Source organism: Nilaparvata lugens, chromosome 3 (assembly GCF_014356525.2).
Source record: "Nilaparvata lugens isolate BPH chromosome 3, ASM1435652v1, whole genome shotgun sequence".
In the NCBI taxonomy this organism is placed as follows: Eukaryota; Metazoa; Arthropoda; class Insecta; order Hemiptera; family Delphacidae; genus Nilaparvata; species Nilaparvata lugens.
This window is the reverse complement of record NC_052506.1, coordinates 20,400,812-20,412,294: the sequence shown is the minus strand read 5'-3', so window position 1 is coordinate 20,412,294 and position 11,483 is coordinate 20,400,812. Positions and strand designations below refer to the sequence as shown.

Sequence of the window (11,483 nt, the reverse complement as noted above, 5' to 3'; positions counted from 1 at the left end):
AATTCAGATACTGATTTGCATTAAAAAAAGAGATAATTACAATTTTTTTATAAATTTTAACAAGAAAGTTCCTTAAAAGTCATAATTGAACTCAATATCCATGATTGTAGAAGTCATAGTGATACTAACAACAATAGGTACGGTAGATTCATAATAAGATACTGTCATTTGACACTGTTAAGAGTCTCAACATGTAACCGACTTTTCTGGTAACCACATGTGGCCAAACCCTAGACTCCGTCTCCCTCAAAAAAATTACTGAGCAGTGATGCAGTGTTGGTGAGATTCTAGTTTTGTTTTATTATCATTCATCTTTCTCCTCTTGTATACTGCATCATTATCTCAGGCTGCATTGCAGGGCGAGCATCTCACTGGTAAGTACCGAAATAACTCTTCAATTTCATTCAAGTTGAGTAGTTATCACTCAAACAAGAAAATTTTATTGATAATCAATAAAACAATTATTCATAGTTGACAGAGACTGTGACATTCATGTATCTCTCCTCAATTTGAACTTCTGATCATCGTAACACTTCATTTTTTATCAAAATTATGTAGGAATTACGAACTTTCGAGATTTAGATGAATATCGTAAACCTTATATAAGTTTAATTGTGTAAGTAATCATCCGAAACTGATGCTATACATAATACTATAGTTTAGTAATAATACTGCAGTTTTATCAGAATAATGTAGCAATAATTATTATGCATTTTTGAGATTTAGATGAATTTAGTAAACTCTATCATATAAATTTTATTGTAAAAGTAAACATCCGAAACTGAGAGTAGTTTATGTAAAAACTTGAAAATGGAATACGGTAAGCATCCAAAGCTGGTGTTGTTTTCTATTTCTTTTATTTCATATTAAAAAGTTTTAAAAAAGGTTACTATGGTGTATCATTTATCAAGTAAATTTCATTTTAATTGAAACTACTTTTCGATCTTACTTGAAGAACCCTGAAATAATACAGGTAGGAACGTAGAAAGTAGAGATTTGAAGAACGAAATAGTTTATCGGTGAATTTATAAATAATGTGAATTCTACTTGATGGGATGAATACCTGGAAATATTACAGGGATAATGAAGGAATGTGTTAAAGGACCAGATTAACATACTTGAAGGGCTTTAGAGCAAGAACATTCCTTGGAATACAATTCTGTGTAAAGATTTGTTCCAAGTGTTGAATTTTTTCAGTGAAATAAAAGGTTCATTCTCTTTCATACAGTCGTCCTGTTAATTCAACTTACCCTATACTTAATCGGCATAGACAACATTTACGAACGTGATGAAGAACATTATGAAAGATTTTGATACCGCTCAGCACATAACATTGACAAATATAATGCTTTTCTCATCAATTTTTACAATAAAATACTGTATTCCATATCTATCTCAATCTTCTTTATTCTTTTTATCACACCGATTCGCATAAATCTCTATTTTTCAATCAATCTAGTCATTTATTCAATACGATGAGAAAACAAAGAGTTTTAATGTATTTGCTACATATGGGGAACATTTCATGAGAAAATATCACAAATATCACTTCAAATTCAAAATAATGGGAACCACAGGCTCAAACAAGTTTCTCATTTCAATTGTCAAGCAAATTAATGATCGCCGAAAGCTCTTATCAGCCGGATAGCTTGGTCATGACAGTTTAGTAAATCGGGAAAATGATATCGGCATTTTCCTGCTCTCTTTATCGGCAACGGAACTACTTCAATTTCAAGTGCCTTTGTCGATATTGAGCTCGTGAAAACTAAATTCAACAATAATAGTTGTTTTCAAGCATCGGTCGCGTTAAGTAGTGCAGGTAAGTACCGTACGTTTCAGCTATGCGGTTATTCAAATAATTTATTATTTATTTGATTCAGGAATTGACGACATCTCATCCAACAATTGCGTTGATTTTGTGTTAGTAATTGGAGAATCAATACATAATTATTGTTTGAGTGAATTGATGGAATAATTTGACAGGATGTTCTAGCTAAGTTATATTCGTCAGATCACAACGTCGAGTTTTAACCACAATGAAATCTATGAACTACGCTCTAAATAATAATTCACGTATTGAAATAGAGATATCTTCTACCTTGACGTAAAAAAACAATGATTTGATAGGAAATTATTAGGTGTAATTTGTTATTGACGCAATTGAAAACCTACGTTGAACTGCTAAATATACATAGAATCATAGCTATCATGTACAGTTGAAGAGAGATGAAAATATCCTACTAATCCCTCAATATTCTCAAGTGAGTACTGTCTAACATGTCGTCTTTGGAAACTGTTCTTTTTTAAAGCTTCAGTTCTCTTTATCATGGGTACTGATACATCTCTTTCTCCACTCATTTACTAATACTAAATTGACAATGAAATTAATGACTGCAATACTAATGTTGGAGTTTTTCTAATAATATAATAATAAGACAAATTTCAAATTTCCAACAAGCAATTATAATCCATCAATATTCTCAAGTGAGTACCGTTTAATAATGTCGTCTCTGGAAACTGTTCTTTTTTTATGCTTCAGTTCTCTTTATCATGGGTATAGATATATTTCTTTCTCCACTCATTCAATAATACTAAATTGACAATGAAATTAATGACTGCAATACTAATGTTAGAATTATTCTAATAATATAGACAGACATGTTAAAGATTTCCAACAAGCAAAGCATTTTTGTTACGTCGTATTCCCAGAACAATTTATCATTATCATTTTGATCCACTGTTGTATGGTTATTACTTTTATATGTTATACGGTTATTAAATACATGTTATTCCCATAACATGTTATTGTTTGGCAAGTCTCATCATATTGTTTTTGTTGGAAACTTAACTGCTTGTGTTTTGAGACCAGCTCTACAAGCTGGAGAAGTCATTGTGTAGGCCTACTTCCTGATGATTTTCTATTTGATATACATAATACCATAGAGAAATGAAAACTATAGAAAACTATTATTTAGTTCATATTTTATTCCTCTGTCACGTATTATCATGCCTGTTATCACTTGAGCTGGAGCCTGAAGCTCATCTGAGTATTATCCTCATTAAAATATTCATGTAGGCCACATATTATTCATCAATTCTCAGTAATCCTGAATGTCACCCTGCGACTCACTGTGAACACACAATGTTCCCTTATGTTGGCAGCACGGAAAGAAAATAAATTTCCAATTTTTCATGTGTTTTTACACTTTTTGCATTATTCTTTATTTTCATGTATATTGCACCTTTCATTTCACAATTAAAATAATTAATTAATACTTCGTTATTTTCAATGTTTTGTATTTTGTTTTCGTTTTGCAATAGATTTCAATATTTCAACTTCAATCAATGGAGTATGTTTTATTATATTGTATTTTTATCTCATCAAGTCGATTCTTTTTACATTGTAATGCTCTCACTAATGACAGCAACTGAGATTATATCATAAATAGTATCTGCACCCTATATAAGCCGGTTTGGTTTTTGTTTTTAAAACAACAGACTAAATGAGAGGGCAGCAATTTTCTACAAACCAAGCATCAATTTCGAACTGCACATCACTATCAGATTCAGATTCATTCAAACTAATATCAAACTGATCCCACTAGAGGTCTCAAATGATCAGGTACAGATTCCTCATAACTAAAACCTTACTGAAAGAAATCCTCAATACTGGAAGAAAACTAGTTATTCAAATTTCAATTAACGTAATGATATTTATAATTACAGATGAGATACAAATACCAATGTTGATGACAACCAATCAATATTGCTCTGGCTGCAACCGAGCCGATCCATCAACTACGTAGAAAGATGAATAGTGGAGATGTGTCTTCATCTTTGCATATTAGCTTCTCTCATAAAAAACCTAATCGGCCGTCTGGTAGATGAGATTGCAGACTGCTTCGCGGCCGTCAAGGCATTCATCTACTACCGACTCTGCTGCTGTTGCTGCAAAGATGACGTGGATGATACGGCTCCCAACGAAAATGCCACCAACAACTCCGATGCTTGGCAGCATGCTCAACAGGGAGACAAGAACAATAGTAACGTGGATAGCTTATGTAAGTTGATTTTGAGATAATACTCACATACATAAGGAACATGCACTGCGATAACAATAAAATTATGAATACCTTGTTGGTTATCCATCTTGTTTCCACTATTATTATAACTATTGTATTTTAATATAACTTTAAAGTGAAAAACACTCACATTCTTTGGTGTGGCGACGACCGTTTCGTAAAATTATGAATACCTTGTTGGTTATCCATCTTGTTTCCACTATTATCATAACTATTGTATTTTAATATAACTTTAAAGTGAAAAACACTCACATCATTTGGTGTGGCGACGACCGTTTCGTGCTGGTATTGCACATTCTCAAACCCGACAGAAACTAAAGTATTTAGAAATACTACAGAAATACTATACTATTCCCATAAAAACAGAAAATTAGATGCACTGGAACAGTTTGAAATATACAGATACACGAAACAATATTCTCAATGATCAAATCAACTTTTCTTCCCACACCCTGTTCGACAAACTCATTCAAATTCACCTCCATCAACTGCCAAAACACCCCTCCACCCCCACTCTGACCAAATAATCACCCTCATAACCTTAAATACTTTAGTTTCTGTCGGGCTTGAGAATGTGCAATACCACCACGAAACGGTCGTCGCCACACCAAATAATGTGAGTGTTTTTTCACTTTGAAGTTATATTAAAATACAATAATTATGAATACCTATAATCGATTCGACTGTATAGGTACAATCAAAGAGGTAAAATCAAATATGATGAGATGTTTATCTATACAACAAGTATGTGTTCAAGTGCTGGTTGTTTGCTCAGTTTAGCTTAGTTTGCAGAGTGCAAGTTTAAACGAAATTTCATTTAAAACTGATTTGAATCTATATCAAGTCTAGTTTGTTATAATGTGGCTCATTTTGAGCCTGAGTCACCAGCTGATTTAATTCTGTTTGGGCCTCTATTGTGCAAACGGTTCTTAGTACGTAATTCTATCTTCCGAGGTGAAATGTAGAAATGTGGTCTCACTGTACCGGTCATGGGTTTGATTCCCATTTCATCTGGTACCTTCTCTCATAATCCACATACAAGTCATAGACAATGTTGGCAATGAATAGGCTGAATGTTTGAATGACGACGGTTGAAAAGAAATTTTATAAGAGGTTGCACTGTTTTCCAACCGCTCACAAAGAGACGTGCGTCTGGTACTTCCGTTGGACGTGTGACCAGACAACTTGAACCAGCTAAATAAGTTTCAAAATGGCTTTCCAGTGGTCGAAGCTGGAAAGGTATTTTCATCTATTACTGATAAAACTTCTCGGTAACCATCTCAACAAAAAATAAATAAATTGAAATAAGCAGCAGGCATCAAATCAAAATTACATTGGTATTTCTCAAGTGACACAAAGCATGTTTAACTGCAATTGATAAGCTATAAAAGTCACAACATATATTACACGTAAAATGAATTACCCTACATCGGGATTAGCAATGTGAACATAGAAACAGCATTTTTAGTTCATTTTATCATGTACAGTACTTGGAATCACTAGTATTGGGAATTGAAAACTGATAATGATGATGCATTTTCAAATTAATACAAGACTGCACAGTTGTGTTTGCTTGTTTCGTAAGCACCAAATTGAGTTACTAAAACTTTTTTTTTAGAAAATGAAATCCAAGTTTCTAATTATTATTTAACGATAATCCTAATGGAATGCTGTAAATCACCCCGAAGACTTCTGTTACTGGAAATATTGAAAATATAAAATACTGTCAATATTTGCAGTAGCGGAAGTCTTCGGGGTGATTTACAGTATTTAATTTGGATTTTCGTTTAAAAAGAATTATTCATTGATTAGCATTTGAACGAATGGAATTTCTGATTCAATCCCATTCATTCTTTTTGAAGGTCTGAATCAGATTATACAGTACCGTTGGGTGGGTTCCAGTACTTTTCGGTAACTGTTGGTTCATTTATCAAGCATTATCATCCTTACATTATCCAGCACGCATAAGCTCTATCGGAGGAAACATGTAATTTCAAAAAAAATATACATGGATTGATAGAGGCTGATATACATAGTTGATTATAATTTAGCGTATGGCCCTACGACACAAATCTTTATGTTATCTAACATAAGTCACACATAAAAAAAATGAAGTCATCTTTGTCACAAGTTAAAAAAAAAGAGGTGGAACAAATTAAAAAGATAATTTAAAAGTTATAAACATATATCTAGTCGATTTGAATATGCCACTGCATCTGGTGTAGCTATTAATATACATAATATCATTAATAGATAATGGTGATATGGACTAATCCAATAATATTGTATGGTGATTGTCCTATCACGTTCGTTGTGGTAATTGAGGATTAACACAGTTCAATTAACATCCATTAATAGTATTGCCTCCTAGAGTTATGTGAACTGTTGAGATTTATGACATCTTAATTGAAACTTGCAGGATTAATTAGATTATTGCATTATTTCTATTATTACGATTAATAAAACCGTAATAAACCATTAAACCTATACATTTAATGGCCTATTAGATTTAGTGAGATCCTTGAAACCTATAAGACTGGATATAATTTTGGTGTTATCCTTGCTCGACTATAATGCTATTATCTCAAAATTTTCAGTATTATCGTTGAGAAGATATCATTGGTTTCACAAAGTGGATAGAGAAACAGCTCATCGGATGGTGCGCTCAGGTAATTAGAACTTAACTTATTCATGTTCTTAACTGAATACTATGAATTTCCATCAATCTCACTTTATAAATTGAAGAATGGATATTTTTATGTGAATGAATGACTCATGAATCTCATGAATAAAATTTCTCTCACTCACAAAAAATATATAAATATTGCAATTTTTCACTGCATATTCCTTCAACATTTGATCATTTTTGTTGTAAATCTGATTTTTCCAATCCAATTAAAAATGAGCAGTATATTTCAATTGTAGTATTTCCCCCCATTAAAATAAATAAAAGAAACATAACTAGGAAATACGTTCAATAGAAACGTCCAGTGAGATTTCTTCTCAAGAATAGATTCCTTTTCAACAGGCCAGTAAATTCAATCGTTTATAAGTCAGATATTGAACAGTTGCAATAGTTATAAAACTGTTAAAGTTCATTATTTTGATGATAAATTTCCTTTCATATTGTACTGTTCATAAAACTAGCTTTGTTTTTGCATAAGAAGGGGTTAGACACTACCTCCGTAAACAAAGCCATAGTGCATGACAGGTGGTTGATGGTAACGTCAGCGCAGGTAGGACTCTTACACCAATAAAAACACTAGCTGATAATAGATCAGCTGAAATCAACAAATTTTTATTGGTGTAGGAGCCCTTCCTGTGCTGACGTCACCAGAATGCACTATGGCTTTGTTTACGGAGGTAGTCGGTTAGAACAAAAGAGCAAATTCTTGTCCTAAATAAAGATAAATAAAAACCTGGATGATTCCAGTTTAAAAGGTCTAGAGCCATGAGAACTGACATTGGATTGATACACTTTTGAGACATACTTTGTAGAAACAAATTATTCATAATTTGTTTTGTGACATAATTCATACTTTGGGAGACATATTTATTATCATGCTTTTCACATGTCAGGCTGTTTCTATGTTTTCTATGCTCTAGTTCTATGCTCGTTTGGTCTATGCCTAGCCTAACATCAACTTTAAAATAAATAACAAATTTTATCACGAGTGTATCATTATCCATTATGATATTATTCATATTTTACAATTATATCATTAGTCATTATTACTTCTAGAACAATGTATTGCCCTAGGATCGTGGACGATCTTATTTTCGTTCCGAGTAGGCTAATGATTAAAATAATTTGAAAATTTTTCACAAATCATTGATAAATTAAGAAAAATATGAATCATTTGCATAATATGTTTCAGGTGGTCAAGGCTGCTTCATGGTGAGACCATCCGAATCAGGACAAAGTCCTATAGCATTGACCGTGTGGCACGAGGGTCGGCCCTATAATGTCTTCATTCGCATCCGAGATGATAACTGTGTTGCTTTGGGGTCAGCCAAGTATCATGAAATGGTGAGAGAATTCACTTTCCCCTTCTTGCTTTATTATCAGAATAACAGAAATACAAAACACACAACTTCAACAAAATTTCTGATATTGAACTGAGCACAGTTTTCTTGAATAATCGACGAGATTAAACGTAGCATGGTTTTCTGGAAAAATCATAGTGATTTTATCAATCAATACGTTGAAACAATATTACGAGGGCTATTCAATAAGTAACGGGACAATTACTAATTTTCAAAAACTGCTAATAAATTGATCCTTATGAAACTTTCAGGACATGAAGTTTGTTACCTTGTGATGACATCTGATCAGTTGTTTTATCATATTCCGTAAACATAATCGCAAATTGACTCAGTTAACAATGGCGAGTCCGCTTGAGAATTACACCGTGGAAGAACAACGTGCTGTGATCAGATTTGACTGTCTGTCGTTTTGACTCTGGCTCATAGTGGTGGATCTATGTTTCATCACACGTTACAGTTCTTCTGAAAAACCATTCTCCTTCAGTCACAAACCGATTTTTCAACTGTTGACTGATTTGAAGTCGGGTTTCTTTGTGAGCGTCCGTGAGTTGTCTAGGCGCCCATCTTGCACAAGTTTTGTTTACTGCAGCTTGTTGTGAATAATGTTATGGACATTTCCAACACTTGGGTTTACTTTTCCACTTATAAATTCAACAGTGATACGCCTACTGTCCCAAATTGAAGAATAATTTCGAGATTCGAGAGAGGAAGTCCCAACTTTGATTGGTCGTACACTGCGTTGATTGTCACAAACTTTTGTACGGCCACTTTGAAACTATTCTACCCATTTGTAAACGTTTGAACGATCCAAACAATGGTTCTGTACACTTTTAACATTCTTTTGTGGATTTCACTACCTTTCTCACCTTCTGCGACTGAAAATCTGATCGTTGTTCTTCCACGGTGCAATTTTGAAGTGGACTCACCATTGTTAACTGAGTCAATTTGCGAATATGTTTACGAAATACAGTGGAACAACAGCTGATCAGATGTAATCGCAAGGTTGCGAACTTCATGTCCTGGAAGTTTTATACAAATCAATTCAGCCGTTTTTGGGAATTAGTAATATTGTCTAGTTACTTATTGAATGACACTTTTATATCAAGTTATCGTAGAAGTAGCCTGCTGCTCATGATTAATGTTCGTACGCTTTCAGCTTTCTGGTTAGAATAATCCTAATTTATTTAACTTACTATTCATGCAACTGCTACATTTTTTTCCTAAAATAGCAAGGAGACTACCCTTGTTACTATACTAGTAATTTTCTATCTATTTTCTAATTTTCTATGATTCCTATCTAGTCTATATTACGTCAGATGAAGCTTCAATGCTGCTACTCATCAGATTCATTCATAGCTTGTCACAAAAATTAAGTGAGAATTATATTTCAATTATTTTACAGGTTTTCCCAAACGTTGAAAGCCTTATACGCTATCACCACGTAGAAGAATTGATACTCATGTCGAATAAAAGAAAAGCAGGAAAAACGCTTCTGATTTGTACTCCAATGAAGAGTCGATTTGAAGATGTGTGATAAAATGAAGACAATGATGAATACAACGTTGTACAAAAGCAGTTTGATAGTATTTAACCATAACAGAATGGTTTGTAAGGATCTATTGTCTGAGTGAACGAATCTTTTGGTGACCTGGAATCACGATAAGAATTATTTTGTGATATGTAATGTGAAAGTGTTTCTAATTAGTTTTCTGTACAGAATATTGTAAAAGTAATAGGTTCTTGGTTCTTTGCTTTTGCGATACATATCGTCTGAAAGGAATCCTCTTCCCGATTTCTCATTAAATGGGAAATACATAAAAATGCCCTATATCATAGACTATTTTTCAATAGAAACGTTTGACCGTGACTTTTATTTGAAATAAGATGGTATTTAGGATAGATGAATCATTTAAAAATGTGTATAGTGATTATTGAATATTAGCCGGTTAAATTTGAATCGTGATTAATTCCACGAGAACCAATCAGAGAAAAGAAGGGTTCTCTGATTTATTATTCTCGTGAAATTATCAGGATAAAAATTCAACCGGCTTTTGTGCAACCAACACTGACAGTATTGTCTAGGGTAGAAATATCAGAAGAGTGAAAATTTAAAAAACCTCTACAATAATGTTGGTCTAGAATATATGACCAATCCTACTAAACATGTTCTGGTCAAATGCAGATAATAGACAACAGATGGAGTGTGTAAACACATAACATATTCTTGTATGCCAGAGTAAGATGGAATAATCATGACTAAGTTCTCGATATTCATCTCATTAATGGTAGGCAATAAAAATGGTTAGTAGTCCTCTTCAATTGAATAAATTTATTGAGATCATATTCGCATATCAACAATGGTCCAATCAATGTAATATCTATTACAAACAACACGATTTTAGTTATTCGTCAAAGTAATATGGAATGGAATAAAGAAATTTATTTCTATTTACCTATCTACGCATTGATGTGAAAAAATATTTACAATGGAATAACATACAACATTCTTCATTCATCAATACTAATTTGAATTACCCTGATGAAGTAGTCTCACAGTCGACCATTTTTTATTACATTATTTCCGTTCTCCGTAACCTTTCAATTAATACCTAATCTATGAATGGAGTTTTTAGAATGTTTATCTTGTAGCTTTACTAGCACTGAATAGACAGTAAATCAAAGGGTTAGCTGCAGAGTTCAACGGAGCTAAGCTTTGTATGAGAGATGCCACCGCTATGTTGGTTTGTGTCCTTGGAATGTAGCCGTACACTTGCAGCAGATCGAACACTATGTATGGACTCCAACAGAGAACGAAAGCTGCAAAAATTGAATTAATTAAAAAAAAATTTTTCTATTACACTACAACATAGAATTTAAAAGAAAAATGAATTCAGTAGTTCCCCCAGGAAAACTGTCAATAAGTTATAGATTTACATTTCTCTTCAATCTTGTAGATTGTTATCTTTATAAGAAAAAATTAAATCCATGTATATTTTTTTATATTGTTGATATGGATATCATTTTTGTGACCTTGTGCAATGCACGTTTTTGTGAATGTATTATAGCTATCATCTTATGCATTCCCCCTATCATCGTGCATAAAATTATATTGTTCACCTATATATATTTATATCATCATTGACCTTATTTGGTGTAAAAATTTCCGGATTCAATATCATTGATCCTACATCAACCTCAATTTAATGATATATGATTGATCATATCAAATTATAAGTTGAGTTATATTTTTTCGTTTTTTTCATTATGGTGGAAATTATTTGAGAATTTTCTCAAGTATCACATTATTCAAGTATGAGATAGAGAGCTGAAATTCAGTGAACATCCAACTCAATA

At 32.7% G+C, this 11,483-nt stretch overlaps 2 protein-coding genes across 4 annotated transcripts in view; one reads left to right on the top strand and one right to left on the bottom strand.

Moving 5' to 3' along the window:
* The first annotated feature begins 305 nt into the window (after positions 1 to 305).
* LOC111049082 (tyrosine-protein kinase ABL1) lies at positions 306 to 10,238 on the top strand. 3 transcript variants are annotated; one of them, XM_022335092.2, is made up of 5 exons: positions 306 to 374; positions 3,727 to 4,061; positions 6,680 to 6,751; positions 7,961 to 8,112; positions 9,532 to 10,238. In XM_022335092.2, exons 2-5 carry the CDS (start codon positions 3,824 to 3,826, stop codon positions 9,661 to 9,663), a joined length of 594 nt encoding a protein of 197 aa, XP_022190784.2. In that variant the 5' UTR covers positions 306 to 374; positions 3,727 to 3,823; the 3' UTR covers positions 9,664 to 10,238. The 3 variants fall into 3 exon arrangements, with proteins under 3 accessions (XP_022190784.2, XP_039279169.1, XP_022190778.2); XM_039423235.1 differs by lacking the exon at positions 306 to 374 and adding an exon at positions 464 to 616; XM_022335086.2 differs by lacking the exon at positions 306 to 374 and adding an exon at positions 1,676 to 1,819.
* A 158-nt stretch (positions 10,239 to 10,396) lies between these two features.
* LOC111049072 (cardioacceleratory peptide receptor) overlaps positions 10,397 to 11,483 on the bottom strand; it is a 52,851-nt gene continuing 51,764 nt past the window's right edge. Inside the window, exon 7 of the mRNA XM_022335078.2 lies at positions 10,397 to 10,946. Coding sequence (XP_022190770.1) covers positions 10,768 to 10,946 — 179 coding nt within the window. The 3' untranslated portion in view covers positions 10,397 to 10,767. The remainder of the gene's footprint in view (positions 10,947 to 11,483) is intronic.

Coding starts and splice junctions, on each gene's coding strand:
- LOC111049082 (XM_022335092.2), top strand. CDS start 3,824: ATGTGTCTTCATCTTTGCATATTAGCTTCTCTCATAAAAAACCTAATC. Junction 6,752..7,960: donor TCATCGGATGGTGCGCTCAG/GTAATTAGAACT, acceptor AATATGTTTCAG/GTGGTCAAGGCTGCTTCATG. Junction 8,113..9,531: donor CAGCCAAGTATCATGAAATG/GTGAGAGAATTC, acceptor ATTATTTTACAG/GTTTTCCCAAACGTTGAAAG.